General features: G+C 40.2%; 2 protein-coding genes and 1 long non-coding RNA gene across 4 annotated transcripts; 2 read left to right on the top strand and 1 right to left on the bottom strand.

The window, feature by feature from the left end:
- The first annotated feature begins 66 nt into the window (after positions 1-66).
- LOC124181204 (spliceosome-associated protein CWC27 homolog) lies at positions 67-3212 on the top strand. Its single transcript, XM_046567533.1, has 8 exons — positions 67-204; positions 511-720; positions 897-1097; positions 1295-1434; positions 1525-1779; positions 1852-2025; positions 2129-2316; positions 2379-3212. Exons 1-8 carry the CDS (start codon positions 163-165, stop codon positions 2702-2704), a joined length of 1536 nt encoding a protein of 511 aa, XP_046423489.1. The 5' UTR covers positions 67-162; the 3' UTR covers positions 2705-3212.
- Positions 675-1325, bottom strand: LOC124181209. The gene is made up of 3 exons (XR_006870417.1): positions 1232-1325; positions 859-1005; positions 675-762 (listed from the first exon to the last, which is right to left on the bottom strand). It is a non-coding gene; the product is annotated as an uncharacterized LOC124181209 (long non-coding RNA).
- Positions 3213-4260: 1048 nt separating the features above from the next.
- On the top strand, positions 4261-10554 carry LOC124182956. Of its 2 annotated transcripts, none has more exons than XM_046570840.1 (8): positions 4261-4444; positions 5091-5168; positions 8149-8366; positions 8498-8679; positions 8776-8917; positions 9056-9763; positions 9846-10075; positions 10179-10554. In XM_046570840.1, exons 2-8 carry the CDS (start codon positions 5135-5137, stop codon positions 10504-10506), a joined length of 1842 nt encoding a protein of 613 aa, XP_046426796.1. In that variant the 5' UTR covers positions 4261-4444; positions 5091-5134; the 3' UTR covers positions 10507-10554. The 2 variants fall into 2 exon arrangements, with proteins under 2 accessions (XP_046426796.1, XP_046426786.1); XM_046570830.1 differs by having other exon boundaries at positions 4272-4330; positions 4628-5168.
- Positions 10555-18944: the final 8390 nt, after the last annotated feature.

Consider the following 18944-nt stretch of genomic DNA (forward strand, 5'->3'; position numbering starts at 1 on the left):
CTAAGACTTACCAACGGATGGAAGTATAGCCAATTTAGTCCTCGACCAATGAATGAGCTCGATGAGTCCATCTGTTCCTGTATGGAAATATGAAAGGTCTATAAATTACTAGACACTAAAGTTTTCAAATATTTTTGCATATGTTGAAGATATTTGACCACTATGAGTAACATATACATACAAGAGCCGCCTACAACAGGGAAGGTATGAATCCAAATAACTTTACGAGTCTGCGACAAGAATAGTGAAATATAATGTGCGCGGAACAACTTAACCTCCAATTCGCATGGATTTACTATTAAGATTGTCACCGAGAATAAGGATTAACAATTGTACAAGTCGTTTTAATATGGTTTAAAAGCAACCGTCCAGTTTATTCATACGAGTATTTCATACCAGCGGCAGTTTTAGAATGCATGAAGTTCGCTTTATCTCATCGTCAACTTTATATCGGCAGTGAATGTTGAGGTCTTGCTTATAGCATATAGGCTGAATCTTAAATTTTTCTAGGTGATACTGCAGACCACTGTTGGCGAAATAGACTTAGAATTATGGACTAAGGAGGCACCAAAAGCTTGTAGAAACTTCATACAGCTTTGTTTGGAAGGTTATTACGATGGCACAATTTTTCATAGAGTTGAAAAAGGTTTTATTATACAAGGTGGCGATCCCACGGGGACTGGGGAGGGTGGCGAGAGTATATACAATGGTCCGTTCAAGGTATGGCACTATTTTAAACGTCGTCTTCAATTGTATTATTACCTATTGAGGTAGAATTAAACTGATCTGTCGTTACTCAATTACTGTTGAGCATTTTCAATGAGAAATAGAAATACGCATACAATATTTATATCGTACTTGCATACAAGTTGAACAATTTTCTTTATTCATTACAGGATGAGTTTCACAGCAGATTACGTTTCTGTCGGAGAGGCTTGCTTGCAATGGCGAATGCAGGAAAAGATGATAACGGTTCTCAGTTTTTTTTCACACTGGCAGCAACTCCTGAATTGCAAAATAAACACACGATATTTGGTAAAGTTACAGGAGAGACAATTTACAACATGCTCAAACTTGAGGACACATTGGTCGATGAGGTACTGGGAATTTTTTCGTCATATTCCCATATGGAAGTTGAGAATTTTTGGTACGTTTAGTAGTTCGTTTTAAAGTATCCATCTTTCAAGTATAAAATGCAAGAATTGAAAAAAAATTTTCATCTTTAACGTACCAAATGTGACATTCATTTTGACGATTTTCCTAAATTTTTAAAATGATACGATATTCATTGCAGAACGATCGTCCATTGTATCCGCAAAAAATTGTTAAAACAGAGGTTTTAAATAATCCATTTACCGACATCGAGCCTCGAGTTGAACCCAAACAAGTTGGGGCAGAAAAGCTGCAAAAGAAAGAGAAAAAATCTGGCGTGAAGTACTAATCTTTTTTACACAATTCTAGAAGAAGTTTTTACCTTGTTAACATTGTTAATATTTTTGCCGTGCTGAAACCTTGTAATTGCAGAAATTTCAAACTTCTGTCTTTTGGAGAGGAAGCGGAGGAAGATGAAGAGGAATCTGTTGTTTTGAGCAAACAGTTTAGCACCAAGGGAAAATCAGCTCATGATAATTTGGCCGATCCTAAGCTTAGTTCAGAGCTTGCTATAGACAATGGTGAACCGTCTAGTAAAAAGATGAAAGGAGATGAGGATAGTGATTCGGAGAGTGCAACCGAAGAAAAATCACTCGATGAGATTGCCAATCTGAGTAAAGAAAAGCAGTAAGCAATGTTTATTTTGCGCATTCATCTACAAACTAATGACTTTTTAACTATCGGACTTTACTCTGCTAGAGCTATGAGAGAAAGGATAAAAAACAAGTTAAAAGACGCTAAAAGTACATCAGATAATAAGAAACCAAAAGATCGGAAGATCGATGAAGTTCAGAACATCGACAATAATGCTGAGCCCGAAGAAGAAGCTTATTACTTGGGCAAAGATCGTGATGAAGAACGAAAGAAAAAAGCGTATGTAATGAAGATGATATATTTTTCCAATTTTGAAGTAGACTGAGATTGGCTGCTGGTACCTCTTTTAACCGTTTAAATTAATTTCATTATTGCTTTTTAGTGAGGAGATACGAAAGGAAATTCGAGACTTGAAACGCGACGTCAGAAGTGAAAAAAAAGCAAAAGAAGAGGAAGCCAAGATACAGGTGGAGAAAGAACAGGAGAAGGAAAAGAAATCTAGCGTTTTAAGGGAGTACATAGAAACCCAGGAGAAGTACAAGGAAGCTAAATCGAAATTGCCAAAAAAAGGTAATTCCTCCTCAGAGAGTATAATTCTAATACAGTGTTTTTACTTTTCTGCATTCTTACAGGCGCATCCCGAGAAAATTTCACTCTGCAGCTATTACAAAAGTTTCGAAGTAAGCTACAAAGCGCTAAGGAACAGGTTGAGGAGTCAACTGAAGTCGCGGAAAAGAAGAAAAAACCAGATAACCAAGACGATGACGGTTTTGACGACGAGAAATGGATGGCGCACACTTTACGGTTCGAGGAAAAAACGCCAGTTTTGGCTAAAGACGCTAGTACAAAGGCCGACGATTGGTTCGAGATTTATGATCCGAGAAATCCGTTGAACAAAAGAAGACGCGGTGAGAAAACACCAAAATTGAAAGACGGTGAACACTCTCGGCATAAATAATAACTATAAAACGCTAACGAACCGTATAGACTTCCAAAAAAGTGTCGTTTTCAAAATTGACAACCAGTTTCCATTGATCTTGATTATAAATTCCAAAACTGTTACAAATCGAATAAGCGTCATCCATTTAATGCAAATCTGATTCAACATTCGCAATTCGACAACCTAAACACAGGATTTGACTACAAATTACAAATGGCATTCGCTAAATGTAATATTTTCTTTATATGTATACATACTTACTCTACAAGCAACTTACAGTGTACATAATTCCGCTACCAGTTCCCGGTAGCGCAAATATTCAGTTTTAATTCAGGTAAAGCGGTGTATTATTAAATTATTCTGGTGGAAATATTTGCATCGCAACATCTATTTGCAATCTTTGCACTTAAAACGGGATGATAATCAAACGGTGTACAAATGATATAGTATACGATCATGTATCGATAACTCTAATCCAATGAATAAATTAATTCTTTTTTCTAGAGGTACATTTCATGTCGGATACTACACTTGTTTCACCCCTTGCACGTTTTATTTGCCTAATCAGTGTTGCAATGTGCGGCGATTAGCATGTCAACGACGGCCATGGTCACTGTCAAATATTTCTAAATAATTTCTTCACAACCAGTTCGTAGACGTATCTTTTTTATTCTACTGGCAAATAAACATTCGTTCGGTAGTTAGGCCAGTAGTCCGACTGGTCAAGAGTCAATTCAAGATTATATGCGGCACTGATAGACTGTTGTGACGTTGTATGAATGTTAATGAAAGAATGTAAACACGCCGAAATGATGAAAAATACAGCGTGGGAAACGCCGCACGCGTAAAATAAGAAAAGATCACATAATTCTGCAATGACTTGACGGTTCAGGATTATACGTGCAATCGTAAAAGAGATTTGAAATGTATGAGAGTAAATCGAGAGTAAGCGGGTTGGCGAAATTTTTAATTTTGTTATTCTTGTTGTTATTACCCGTTACTATTGTTATTTTTGTTATTATTATTGCTATCTTTTAAATAGCCGATGATATTGCCATGTAGTTATAGTATTTGGATCTGGCAATTACAGCGAAAATCTACCATCGCTCGACAACCGATCGTATAGCGAAATAAGATAGCTATAGACGCGAAATTTATTAACGTCCCATAAAATGCCTTATACAATTTATACACACAGTAAAATTTATTTGCTTGGATTTGCGTGATTTGCAATTGGTCGTAATTGTGTTTGCGAAGCGGTTCCCGCGTGCCGTAATATAATCCGTCCCTAATTCTACTAGAAAATAAACAAATCATTTTTAAATGGCAGAATATTTGTAGGTATGTAGGCAGTCCTGATATCCCGAGGGAAATCAGTCCTAGCGATTGTGAAGAAATAAGCGTTGAATATCTGCGGATTACCGGTTCTATCTGTGTTATTTTAATCCACGTATGTGTGGAATACACGTAATGGTATACCGTCATAATCTATATAGACATTTGAAAATTGATAAGCGAAAACGACTAGTAATAAGTTTGCGCGGGATAAAGCGTCAGTCAGCCAGTAGACAGCGTTCAGTGAAAATCTATTTCTTATATAACTTCCTGCCATCTTTACACGCACGCACGCGCATAATATATAATGTACAAACTTATAGAGGAGACGATAAGATCGCGTAGAGCGTAAAAATTATCAGCGCACGCTCGCTGTCAGATAATTCGTCAGTTTGTATTTAGCCCGTTTCGCTGGACCATCTAGTACCGGATTATAGTTTTTTCTTTTTACTTCTTTTTCTTTTTTCAGACAATATTCGAGAACAACCGAATGCATAAATTTATTCGTAATTGATATTACTGATTACGGACACTCGCTGACTAATGTATTTAACATTTTGATGTATATTTATATTGTAGTTTTTTATTGTTTTTATAACTGTGTAGTTATGTAGAACTGACGCGTCCCACGATTTATACACGTGAAAGCGGTCTATTCTGAAAACGATAAATATTTTCTATATATATAATGAAATGCGCGGGCCAGAACAATACATGCGCGGAAATCTTATAGAGTAGGATTTCCTTCGAAATCAGTCGATGTAGAGAGAAGAATAAAAAAAAACAGCATTGAAAATACCTTCGAAATAAAGGGATCGTGAGTTTTCAACACTGTCAGCCGGTATCGTAATTGTAAATGTAAATTGCCAAATGTGTGGTGAGTGAATTTACCGATTGCGACGCTAAAACTGCACATGGTATAAGTTGATCGTGTAAAACGGATGGACTAAAACCGAGAAAAATCATTTGAGAACTTGCATCCAATTAGCGATCGATTTAAAAGAAGTAAAAACGTATTATTAACAACGCTGGTTTCAATAATATTCTCGTCTCGTTTTCGGGACGGCAGCTGGATAGTGGGGCTTAAATTATCGCCGAACATTTATAAACTAAATGGCAAGTGTTCCGCTCAAAGCAGCCTTCCTAGGTACGTATATTTTGAGTTTTTTATCACTACAATTACCAAACTACTACAAACTAAAACGCTGTTCGGTTATTCATTTCGATGAAAAAAAAAATATATATATATATGTTCGTAAAATTCTCCACAAGTTTTGGGATCTGCGTGACACGTGCGTGTTGCTATCACATGCATTGTTTAACACATCATTATCGAAAACATGTCGAGTATTCATGTTCAATCACGTCGCCCGAGAATGCTCTTAATTTCCCGCCAAATTCAATAGACGCGAATTGAATCTTAGAATTCAACTCGCTTGTTTCATTTTTTTTTTTCAAAATATGATCCTCAACCTAATTTCATTTCGAAATATTTGTATATATTTCGTACAAGCGGAGTCAACTGAACGAATTTGTGTTGCCATAAGTATATATACGCGTACATGTGTAAGAATCGTACAAACGTGTTTGCGAAAAAGGAAATGCCATTTCTACGATTGTATACTTTTCGTCTTATCACTGGAGTAGTGTACAATATATCACGATTGTCACAGGAGTAAATGTTTTTGAAACGTTATTTTTCTGAGACATCTTATTTGACCAATGCTTCTGTAAACATGGATCTTGCCGCTCGCGTAGTCATTACAAATAAAGTTATCTCCGCTATTTCAATTTCAGAATAGGTCATCGGGATCGATGTATAAGGTTTAAGTTTTTATTCTCGAGTGCTGTGAATCTGTCGAAGAACTTTAATACAGTGCGTCATTTGTTAAATAGTTTATATACCTAGGTGCTATTCTGTACAACACAAGAAAGTAATCATCTAATGTCACTCATGATTGACGTAGGCAATACCAAACCTTTCTTTGGTATAACGAAAATGATCGATGCTTATATGCTTACTATTAGTGGGATTAAAATCCCTTCGACCCCGCAGCGCATGTTACTTAGTAAAAAACGTGTTTCACTGTCGGAGAAATTGATGTATAATTGTCATCGTGTATTGTTACACATATATTTGAAATTGTTCGCTCTTCTACAACGGATCATTGCATACCTCAATCGCGATAATCGTGTGATGTTCATCAATAAGGAAAGTGGGATCGCAGTTTCGATTTTTAATGTGGTTTTCATTCACGTTTGGAAATTTTGTTACGTTTACCATCGTAACAAGAATAATAAAGATGTAATATCTAGGTTTAAATTATTGCAACTTTTGTTTGTGCAATAACTTGTTGAGATCTGGGTATTGATATTAGCAGTATTTGGAGTCAACTTTTACTTTTCAGGTTCATGATTATTCTCCGATGTAGTGTGATGGACACCGAATGAAACGTTTTATTGATTCGACACTATCTTTGATGTAATTTCTTTACTGTCTGGCAGATTATTCGTATAAATTATTAAACTGAGCTCATTCTCTTCATGACCTGATTGCCAATTATTCCGAAAGTAAACTTGAAATTTGAAAAATGTCACGATAAAGACTTCACAAGTCGTTTCAGAGAGCGAATCCTAACTTTTTTGTTGTCTTAAGAGGGTGGGTGGGATAGATGCTACCATTTTGTTATTAATTTCAATGAAACAATTATAAAATGTTCACGAAACTATAAATAATAAAGTTCTCAAACTCAAATTCCTTCAAGTGTTTCCATTTTCTTAAAAAAAAAAAAAAAAAACTCCTAAAAAGTGGTATGATTTTAGATCATCCAATCCCTGTTGAGCGGATGGAACTTTCACTAAAAAATTAAAAATCTGAACCGAGATATTTCTCGGATTAGTAAATGATAGACGGAGAGTGCAGACCAATTTTCAACTAAAGATATTAACAACGTAGACATTATTTAGCTTGAAAAATCGAGAAAAATCTGTTCGCATGAGCTGTATGAAGCGTGTCATAGAAAAACTGAATCAACAATTTACACACTAGACTTTAAACGCGTGCGTAGAAAGTCTTGGGCTGTCGTACTGTTAATTTCGCATTACTTTGAAAACCGATAAGATTAACGACTTGATTACGAGCAATTACCATAAAATTTCAGGGTACTTGACGTACAGCGGGTCGTGCTATACAGCCTTTTATACGGCGGCAATAAGAAAACTGAAATCGCATCACTTTGCCTGCGGATAAGATAGGCTCGGCATTAAAAAGGGTTATTTCCAATTCACGATTACAAACTAGCAACTTCCACGATCATACGTCTACATATACCTACATACCTGACATACCCATTCAATTGTAGCCTGGAAAATACGCACGTCTAGGTTGTCAGAGGTAGAAATCATTACGCTATAGAAGCGAGATGGAGAGAATAGAAAGATATCAGCATGTGCGCGTTCGTATTAAAATGATTTTCCACGAGTGAAACGAGCTGGTATCTCACGATCAGTGAACGTTTGTTGCTAAATTAACTTCTGCAAAAGCTTGTCGGTGATCGTTATGGTTGATTAATACATTGATATTACTCAGTTCTAACTTATCTGACATAGTGGAGTGTCTTATCGCGAGACATCGAAAGATTGTTTATGCATAGAACTACACCACTTCTTACCGATTGCACTGTTGACCAGCGATATGGACTTGCCGATTTACGGACTGATATACTGACACTACAGAGAAAAAGCCGACAATTATCTAGTGTATTCGTGATATACTAGTGCACATTCACAATTCATATAACATTAGAAAATTCTCAAATCTCGGTGTATCCAATATTATTCTAACATGTAATAGCATAGAATTGCATAATATGCGGTTCGATCTCAAGTATTATGATCAAAACCTCGAATGTTCATCATATTCTTGTTGTGAGAATAATTTCAGGATTATTGATAATATTATGCATACTTAATACTATGGATTTATAACACATACGTGATTTTCCCCTGCACGCCACCATGGCATACGCAAAGTAGTCGCATTATAACGATACGGGTATCATACAATTCTAATTCGGAATAATTAAATCTCAATCAACTTAATCAGTCAGTGTACTCAATCATTTCAGAGGAAGGTGTGCGACCCAGGGATTGGGAGCCCCGGCGACGATCCTTCAAGATCCTCTTCAGGTTGTTGCGTCTCTGTGTCCTCGGGACGTTTTTGCCCGCTTTACTGGTCACTGGTCCGATTTACTTGCGCTATCACGTGTATTCGGATCAGCTTTATCCCTTGGCCGCGTCTGACCAACGGTTAATCGATGGAAAAGTGTCAACAACTTGGTGCCAGGTTAGTTGAAAAGAGAGTCTGCAAATGAATAAATAGAAAAATATAGACGCCGATTACGGGCAAAGGTTTTCCGGAGAATATAATTTCATATCTATTAACAGAACGTCTGTGCCTGTCTATTTTCTCGACAGACGCAGTTGGTGAAAGTAAACGGAACATTCAATGCTTACCTGCTGGATCAGCAGCCAGAGATCAAGGCGGAAACAGTGCCCGTGACGATGACGAGGCACTTGGTCCTCGAGGACGACATGAAGGAGTACTGGGGCTTTTATTTGCTCCGAGGCAGCAGCGTCACCGTCTCAACCTGTGTAAGGTAGTCCGATATTCTTTCAAGGTTACACAAGAACCACACGTATGTGGGTCATTTGCTAGCGTCCGAAGTTTGAGTTGTGATTTTGTGCTGTAACAGATGGCCAGGTGCTTCGTTGACCATAATTCGGGGTCACAGACACCTTCACGAGTGCGCTTTCATTGGCGATGACAGTAGCGAGGAACTCGAAGAACTCTACGAGATCGCCCAGGAACAGGGACTCATAAATCCATCCGTGCCTGTAAGCTTCATTAATTTTATCCTCCATGTGTAAAAGTCTTTTCAGTCAAGTGTCGTAACACCATGCACCGTACTTGTTGAACCTCAAGCAGGTATGAGTGAGAACGATTCAAAAACATTTACCTTGTTTCTTTCGCAGGACGGGCCCAGCAATGAACCTGAGAAGATGGAGAGGGTGCGAGTGGGGGTCAAGTTCCACGATGAAAGTAGAGTCACGGGCGTTAACCACACGTTACCTGCATCCAGTGGCATTCACCAATTGTCGAGCCACGAGCTGGACGCGCAGCAAATGCGGAACATTCTCACCCAACTCTTCGCGAAGACCCTGTCGACAAAGAATAAGCAGAAGGAAACGCCCCATCATCACTACGAAGGAACGTACAGAGAGTCCTCGAACATCGACAGGCCACCGACTGGGACTCCCGATGATTATGTGAATCTGTTCCATAGTGACGAACTCCCGGCGACTCAGAGCTACGCGAAGCAGACGACGCCGGCCTCGCCGATACCCATGACGGTAAGGGAGACCGACGAGGAGATGCCGAACACGACGACTGATCCGGGAATCGACTCGGGCGAAGTATTCAAGGACGTGCTTAGTAAGCTTCGAACTCTGGGGTCGCGGGGAAAAACTGTTCTCCAGGATCTCATGGCGGAGATCGGACCGGAGAGAGACGCGAGTTCCGAGGGGTTGCGGAGATTGGTTAACGACGCTATTCAGGATGATGGAGATGTCTTGACTGCAGAGGAGCGTAGAAGAAGAAGAAGAAGGGAAGTCATACTTTCATCACCGCTCAATGCTGAACTAAACGAGGACGACGCGGACGGAGACGCCGCCGTCGAAGAGGTGGGTGACGCGAGGATTACCTCCACCTTATAAACACAAATTTGTGTCACGTATGAATTAATTGATGAATTTAACGACGAAGGGGATGTTGAACCCGGACGGCATAGCCGAGGATCGTGGCACCGTGAACGAAACAACTATGAACGATAGAAGCAACAGCGAGTTCTGGAGTTCCTTCAGCAGCTCCGAGGAGCGTCTCCTGGAGTGCAATGGTCTAATTTTGAATCTTCCACTAACGCCTCATCGTCATTGTACCCCGAAGTTCGAGGGTGACCATGTCGCTGCTTCTTTGGCCAACACCGTCACTTACAGGTTCGGCATTTGCCAATTTGAAAAAATTTTGCCAATTTTTAGGCTCCCTTTTATCCATTGTCGTGTAATAATGTAATGCATTGTTTGTACATTGGTGTTTCAGGGTACCGTCGAACGGTTATTACTTCTTCGTGTTCAATTCCGAGAATGAGATTCAGCCGAACTTTATAAGGATACGTTTCGAGCTGGAGAAAACGTCCTACGACACGTCGAATCCGATGCAGTCCTGCAAGAACAGCACCGGCGCCTGTTCCCTGCCCCTCAGTTTCTTCAGCGCCCAGAAGGCGGTCCTGGAATTACCATTGACTGGAAATGAGTCACAGTGGAACGAAGAATACGTGGTAGTCTCGACCTGCGAGCCGAGGACGGCCATTTACGTGGTTTGCATAGTCTCCGTGCCTATCCTCGTTCTCGTATTCGCCTTTCATTGAATGCCGAAGAGTTTCTTGATGAGAAACTGCCGGCTGTGTCTTTTGGGCACTGTTGTCGGCGAAAAGAATTTCTACTCCGAAAAATAGAGAACTCTCGAGGATATTGCGGCAGAAGGAGATGCTACGAGGTGTTCAGAATATACAAGGCTCGGTAGTTCACCGAATGATCTCTATACTGCAGCCAAAGAAGAATGTCAATTACCGGAAAAATTTACATAACTATACGTTCAGGGATAGATAATATGATTAAATATTGTATCTTTATATCGTACTGTGTTTCTGAGCCGCATTTTAACCCGTGTAATGTAAGTGATGCTGCGTTGTGATATTGATTAAGTATATACCGTTACTAATTTTTTACACGATATAATTAAACCAGGGTTAACTCTTTTGAAATTGGAGCCACTTCATTCACTTTCCACTTTCCACTCGACGCTTTTCAGCGTCTTAAAAACTAATCCTCCGTCGTGTCCTCGCGCTTAATCCCTTGGATTAATTTTTCATGCTCCCATTCGCATCGGTGATAATACATTGACCCCGTGGCAAAGGCGGCGGGGCCGTGGGCGGAGTGAGTTTCTTATCAGCACCGAACACTCCCAGCTTACCCTCCTCCCACCCTCCGGGACCGAGGGCTGTAGATTTTTCATCGCCGCTATTTTCCTTCTGCGGTCGATAACTCGGGCATGCCGAAAAATTCACTACCCACATGTGACGGATCGTTGGAAATATGTTGCATATGTGCGAACATTGTGTGATATGTGAAAAAATTAACAATGCACCGTATTGTTTCAAAGACGATATTATACATTTCATATCGATGTCAGTTATCCAGAATTCGATGAATGATGAATTTATCAGACGATACAAAGTATCGTTGACAGATTTGCCTAAGAGAAGTGTTCTGTCCGTTTGTTCACACTATCATATTAGGGTGGGGGGAAAAATATAGATAAATCAAAAGATCGAAGAGCCACGATATCGAATTTTTATAGAATCGAAAACTTGATTTATAGAATATTTAAATTTGTAAAGTTGAAGTGTGGAGAAGTAAAAGGATAGAAAGATCAGGACATAAAATGCCAAACTGTATAGAATCGTCAGAATTCCTGGCGATAATGTAGAATCGCATATATTGCAGATTCTGGATTTTGCCCTTCTATATTTTGTCGTTCTGTATTTAGACTTTCTATGTTTTCAATTTTTTAAACTTGGATTTCCACATTTTTAAATTCTACGTACGAGATTTTCGCATCTGTGGAAATTCGGTATTCCGTTCCTTCTGTAAATCGGTAATACTTGTTTTTTTCACCCCTACTCTCGTATAACAGATTCTCGAGATACTAACCGGCGCATAGGTAATGAAATTAGCAGAAATCGGTCGAGAGAGTAGGGCGAGTAGCTATAAGGTGCGTGTTGCTAGGTGTCGCTGGCTGCCGGAGGGCGATAAGGGAAATTGATTTAACCCCCGATGCTACCCGGTATTATTGTAGGTGCCGCGTGGCGTGGTGGCGGTGGAGGTGGTGGTTGACGTTCATGGGACACTGCGTGATTCCAGCTGGAGGCACGCCTCTCTTGCCTTTTGGCACACCCTCTCTAATCTCTGATCTCTATACCCACCCCCGTGCACAACAAATACGAGTGCAGTAACACACGAGTGTGGGTGTCGCGAGGCAACACCTCTTTACACTGTGCCGATTCAATCGCGGCGCCATTCTGAACTCCTCTACAACAAAGGGTCCGCTCTTATAACGGGCTCATAAGTTACCTCGTAGTTCGTACCGCCTAATTTCGTCATTGACGATGAGCAGAGATTCGAATTTAAAACTACCGACTAATTGATACAATTCGTATCACTCAACCATTTCCCGAGGGTATCGTTCCGAAAATCCAAGTTCTGTACCAATTGAATTAAATATCGTCTGCAGTGTCGTCATCGCAGTACGTAATTAATACTCATTCAGCCCAATGATGTCAAGTTCTTGGAAGTACTACGAAAACGGTTCAGTTCAAACGTACAAATTTTTGACCGTGTACGTTCCACACTCGTCGGATATTCTTTTTGGGCCTAGGTCAAAATGATTTTGACTAATCGCTGGATAAGTATGAAAATTGATTCAACGGCACGTCCGAACTAAATCGCAGGGCAACCACTGTAACAGACCTGTGGGAAACCGCTACACCAGCTTCCCTTGTCGCGTGTCCCTGCGACCGGTTTTTGCGTTACGTTATACACTCGTAGAGTTGGAAATGTGGATATTAAACGTGTAACGCTGCAGTTAGCGCAGCTTATCACTTTTCAGGTTCTAGAATTTCCACTAGATGAAATTGCACGATGGTAAAATAGGCGAGGTATAATAATGGAAGTAATATTGCAGAAGTATTTCTATACCCTTTGTCGAAACGCGAGGATCGTAATGGTTACGGTACGATTACGGGCGAGGAATCGACGGGGTATTTTATTATCCTCTTTATCCTGCGCCACAAATTCATGAGGATATTATTATACGTTTTTTAGGCACGTGTCAGGTTCGAGGGGCGACGAGCCTAGCGTGCGGTGTAAAAGGAATCGGGCACATATTACACCAACGCTTTACGAAATTGGGGGTAATTTGTCCCCATCCAGTCGTCGAACGATATAGAGACGGTTTAATGCCGACAATTTTCCGCTTCGAAGTCGTTACCACCACCGGTGGCTTTGGCCAGTAACACAACAATTGTCAGCTGAGCGTGTTGCACAAAAATTCAATTCCGATAGCATAAATGAAGTCCCGTCTCTTACATGTCGGATATTGGCTCTTTCATATTGCAGGAATTTTCCCCGTCAGATTGAAAAGCCCCAAAATGAGGTCACCATCGTTTTCCGACAACCGAAAAGTTTCTTGGACTCCATGGACAAGCAGCAGGCGCGTTATTCCAATCGGGCTGATCCAGATTCTTTTGATCTCAGCCACATTTATCCAACGGATGTCCAGGTTCCCATTCCGTACACAAGATAATTGTAGCAAACCATATGTTTCTCGGTAAAAAATGCTCAATGACTGCGTCAAGTTGTAAACTACTCACATGTTGATTGGCTATTTCAGCCCGTATGATGGTGGATTCAATTTGGATCGAAACAGTCTCCATTATATATCCAGCATGGTGACCTTCGCGGGAAATACTAGTGTGCCGATTTGTCTAATCCAGACTGCGATTCTGTATAGAGGGAAGATAGAACAACTTTTGAACAGCCTTTCATCGTTGTATTTCAACGTTTTCAGGCACACAGATTATCCGGAAATGCAGAAGTTTGGTTACATCATTGCCTACGCTGTACTTACCCTCGTTGTAGAGTTTCCTGGTTTCCTATTGACCACTTCCTGGAAGTTGAGGTAAGTTTCGCACCATGTAGACTTGAAAATAGTAGATAAAAAACCGATCCATATTTACCACCACAAGTGGTTGAAGATTAAGATATCATTGTGAACACTTTGACGTTAACTATTGTCAATTTCTGTTCGATGCTCGACAGTTTTTTTCTGGACTTATTCTGGGCATTACCTTCAAAGTTTACGATTGCGTACGTTGAGATCGTGTTGGCCGTAGTTCTCATTCATCTCCAGGTAATTTGAACGTTACAATGTGGTTTGCTTTTTCATTTTAACGTGCAATACCGTAGTTCTCTTATGCTTTATGTAACGACACAAGACTTCGGTGGCTGGATTAAACCGCAAAGTGAAGGAGCAGTTTTCCGGTGTAAATGAGTGTGATTGGAAGTGTTGGAAGTCTGCTCCTGGATGGAAAGACCAGCGGGTCGACGATAGTTTCCAGCTGAACGGAAGGCTTTGTTTGGAAGAATTCCGTCTCGCCTACAGAACCGTTGCGAAAATAGTAGATCAAGTAAATTTGGTCTACGGATTCTCATGTCTGCTGATAGTCACCTTGTATCAGATGACCTGCCTCTTCGCCGTGTTTGGTAGCATGACCCTGTTCTTCGTAGACCGGGTTGATAAACCCTCGTTCAGCTATCGGTTGGCGATCAATCTGGAGTTAGAATGGATCTGGTGTCTTGTCAGAATGGCCGTGCTTTTTCATAGCTTCGAAATTGTCGTCAGGGAGGTACGTAATTTTACATGAATTACAAAAAAAGAATCATCTGATTATCCGAATGCAGCCTTTCTCCAGTTGCATGTGTCCTCGGTGACGGATTGGTTTTTACTGTTGTTCGGTTGCGGAAGAGCCAACTCGCCACATGATTTGACGCTCGTTCTAAGACAAAAAAATTCCAAACACGATTTACCTGAAGTGAACGCTAAATTTTCGTATTTATTAAAAAAAAAAAATGTATCAACCGAGAAAAGACAAAGCTGGTAATCGCTAATATGTGTTAGCTTTTATTCCTGCACTGTGTTCAAGTTAAAAAATGCCTTGCTGAGAGGTCAAGATTTAGAACTTCAATTGCAAAAAGATTTCAAATAAAGTAACTTGTTGAGATGAAGACCTGTTGCATAAAAATAAGACTGCACTGGATAGAAGATTATTACATGTCCAGTTGCACGAGAAGGTTTTTTAGAATCGTTCTGGTAAAAGGATCTTCTAGAACTGATTCAATTTTTGCTGAGCAGGGTTCCTGTTCTATAACTCTAAGAATCTATCGAACTCTCTGATTGGTTGTTTCCTATTTCAAGGAAGCCGGACCAACGAGGAAATTGTATAAATGTAAAAAATATTTCAGGCTTTGTTATTCCCCCTTTTTATTCCTGCTCGCTGGACCTAGTGGTGGTGGGTCAGCAACGTCCACCCCAGCTTTTCCCACGGGCCCAGGTAAAATTTCCTCCTTTGTCTTTCGAATGTATGAACAAGCCCATTTTATTATCGCGGCATTCTACCCAAAATAGATACCGTTTGATCGATGGTTTTATAACGCTGCACGTGCAGTTTCTGCAACCTCGAAAGTATCGTAAAATATTTTCGGGCACTTTCTTTTTTTTGCAAAAATATTTGTTCCTATACCTGAGATAAAAAATGTCTCTGGTGCACACGTGCACGTAAGCTTGTTTGGGATTATTTTATCTTAAGATTAGAAAGTAAGTCAATTTTTGAAAAATAAAAATATCAGAGTTTTTCGAATGCAGGAAATAAAATTATAAAAAATTATGAGTACATGCAGGTTTGGCGTAAAAAGGAAACAATGACTTTAAACGAAATACAAAATGGTATTCAGAACCTTGTACGTATTGTATAAAATGTCTAGTATTTAGGGGCAGCAGGCATCCTGGATGTGGCACTCTATTGTTATTATCAATATCAGATCAATGTTGCAATAAGTTTTTTTCTAATCGCATAATGAAATTGAGTTCCGAGATTCAAGAAGAGATGAGCAGAATCCTTTCAATGGCTTTTCAAAGTATTGAAAACAATTCCGTTCGTTCGGAACAAAGGGCACCACCGGCTGTGAGAAGATTATCAATGTACTCCTTAAATGAGACAATAAAATAAAAAGCCACACCCCGCGGCCTAATCCTTCGCGTAGCAATACTACCTTGCAGCAACAGCTTTGTAAATTTTACAGACCAATGAAAAACCGAAAAGGATTGATGCCCTCATTCGAAATCATTGAAAATATCTGAAATTCTTCATTTCAGCTTGAAGTGACAAGATTTTACGTCGCATCAATAGACGCGTCAAAAATCGACCCGGAGTCAAAGGTTGAGGTTGGTGATTCAAGATTTAATGACGTATAAATATTTTTGAGTTAGTCTTAGATGTTGACCACAGGCGTTACTGATAGTACTTTACTTTTGAAGCTACTGGAGTTTCTCGATGAAATTAACAGCAGCAGAATTTGTTTCACGGCGAGTAATGTATTTTTCATGGATTATCCAAACTTCTACTCGGTAAGACGTTTTTAGAGATTCAACGAAGTACTGAGCGGTAATTCAACTCCAACATTTTTTTGACAAAATGTGATTTTCAGATCCTGAACGCCACTGTACTCTACATGATTATCGTTATTCAGTATTTGTCTGTTTGGTCTTAAAAGAATAATATAGAATCCAACACAATAAAACCCATTTAATGGCAATCAAATGTTTGACACCAGTATTTTATCTTACTTACCACGTTATCTGACTTCCTCTCAAAGCTTATACCAATAAGGCTGTATGTATAATTACTCCCAGCTGTTGATAACCCATTGAATTCTATATATTATTCACCTTGACAAAAGATACAAGTATATACGTCGTTGGAACTGTCAGGAGTTATCTGTATCTTGTTGTCTTTCGAAACAGGAAATATTTCCCAGAGGGGGTGCCACTCTCTAATCTGTTTATCTCGTTGAGAAGCAACAACTGCAGCGGACTTGAAAGTTTGAAATCGTTTTGAACCACGCCCATCGGCCAGTCTCGTCAGCCCCCAGGAGTTGAAAAACATGCTTCAAATTTACGGTCAGTGCGTCTGTTTACATTGTCGATTGTTTCTCAAGTAACAAAAATAGTCTGCAAGTTTTGTTATGCAGAGAATTTCGCGATGATTTTCATTCGTATCTCACAAATGCAAAGATAAAAATCTTTTAATAATAAGAGGGGAACAAGTAAAAAACGGAAAACCATGAGAGACGCACCAATTATTACAATCGTTGATACAGCAAAAATGCCTTCCAACGCCTCGAGGCTCCCACGCAGATTGGCGGGTATAGATCACGGCGTAATGACGCTCCAATGAGCCCGATCGTGATAATTTCATCGGGATGATCCCTAGGAAAAACCGTATGTACCCCACCGACCCTCGAAACTGTCACAATACACACGTGCCTGGTATGTCTCTCCGCATACAAGCTAGTCCGATGCCACTTGACTGCAGGGGGTCGCCAATAAGCCGCCCCCCGCCTGAAAGGGCTGCCTTGTTCCCTTCTTTTTGTCTCCGTTAAATCAACCATCGTCTCCCACAAACTCCGCGGTTGGCAGTCCCTTGGCGAGCTAATTTGACTTTGATTGGCTGGGAAAGACGGTGAAAATATATTTCGGAATAAAAAAGACGCGCTGTGATTACGCCGGGGTGCGTATGGTAAATTTTTTTTATTTATTTACCTACTCATGAGAATTCGATCGTACGTAAGAGGTGGCAAAACTTTTTGACAGTATCGAAAGCACTTTTCGCTCTAGCAATGAAAAGCAATGAAATGGTAATATTTTATTATTTCATTGGATTCGGAGAGACTATTTGTCCGCTTCTATTCATGTCATCCGTTGACATGATTCGTGGACAATAATCTTTGTACGTATTTATAGATACTTATCAACTTGTCTGCGGAATGTTATTTATCTGCGGAATGATATCAAGTTGTTACGTATGTAACTTCCTCGTATGATTACGTATACAACGCGCTGTATACAACAGGATGAGAAACATTAGCATCGATGGTGATGAAACGCTGGAAAGAGTGCGGGGTAAAAAAATAAATGAAGAATGTAAATTGGAGTACGAGCAATAATTACTGCAGTGCCTGCGGGCATAAAATATTGCGTTTTATACCGTCCTCAGAATAAACGCGCTTGACATCGTCACCTGCAACAACATTCCGGGACCACCATGAAAAGGAATGTGAAATTTCGTTCCAACAATGGAACACGCTCATTCGTAATGTCTCGACTTAGTCGCTGTATATCGTAAGATAATGAGTATCGTGGGGATTTACGCGGATGTTATTATACACAATATTTTATGTCACAAAGCTCTCGATAGCAAAATCCACATCATCGCGATGTCTCGATTAGTTTTCAAGCTTTTACTGGTGAAATATCCATTGTACTGTATACCCAAACGAATAACCGTGATTCGGCAAGAAACATTTTCGCGTGTTTGTGGAATCGTAGTTTTAAATTGGTACAGAAGGCTTTTTCGCTATTCAGCGTTCTTAAACCTCATCTGCTCACATTCATTTGTAAGGCTGATACAGTCGGCTGAAAATGGCCACGCATACGATTCTCGTACGACAACACCGCCATTTGTGATCGAAGAAGAATACCCTTTGTCTGCAATTACGATCGCGAAATGTCACGTTTACTTTTTCAAAAAACTCCATTTTTTCACCGAGTACAACGGCCACTCCGAAAATCCCTCGGTGTTTTCGGATTCCTGACGAACGGGTATTGCTTGAAAGATTATTTCGCGGTCCCGTTCCGTTGAAATTCGCCGTTTTATCATCCGCGAGGCCTTATCGGGTCGAGGAGAGACCAGAAAAGCGTCTAGTCACCAGAGTACCGGATGGTGATTCCGGCGGGACGAATGGCGCTGGACCACGAAGCGGCCACGGCGCAAGGATCAGGCGCGGCTCCACCCACGTGATGACATAGGGAGTCCCCAGCACCCGCCCCGGCTCGCTAATTTTTCCATCTGTGTCAGGGTGCAGCCGCGCCATAGCTTCAGTAAAATTGCAGCAGCTATACGACTCGGAG

This window comes from Neodiprion fabricii, chromosome 1 (genome assembly GCF_021155785.1).
Source record: "Neodiprion fabricii isolate iyNeoFabr1 chromosome 1, iyNeoFabr1.1, whole genome shotgun sequence".
In the NCBI taxonomy this organism is placed as follows: Eukaryota; Metazoa; Arthropoda; class Insecta; order Hymenoptera; family Diprionidae; genus Neodiprion; species Neodiprion fabricii.

What these genes read in the sequence shown, in the direction of transcription:
- LOC124181204 (XM_046567533.1), top strand. Translation starts at nt 163, where the DNA reads ATGAGTAACATATACATACAAGAGCCGCCTACAACAGGGAAG. An exon ending in GAGAAAAAATCTGGCGTGAA is followed by an intron (nt 1,435 to 1,524) that starts GTACTAATCTTT and finishes TTGTAATTGCAG; the next exon opens with AAATTTCAAACTTCTGTCTT. An exon ending in AATCTGAGTAAAGAAAAGCA is followed by an intron (nt 1,780 to 1,851) that starts GTAAGCAATGTT and finishes TTACTCTGCTAG; the next exon opens with AGCTATGAGAGAAAGGATAA.
- LOC124182956 (XM_046570840.1), top strand. Translation starts at nt 5,135, where the DNA reads ATGGCAAGTGTTCCGCTCAAAGCAGCCTTCCTAG. An exon ending in TGTCAACAACTTGGTGCCAG is followed by an intron (nt 8,367 to 8,497) that starts GTTAGTTGAAAA and finishes TTTTCTCGACAG; the next exon opens with ACGCAGTTGGTGAAAGTAAA. An exon ending in GAGACGCCGCCGTCGAAGAG is followed by an intron (nt 9,764 to 9,845) that starts GTGGGTGACGCG and finishes TTAACGACGAAG; the next exon opens with GGGATGTTGAACCCGGACGG.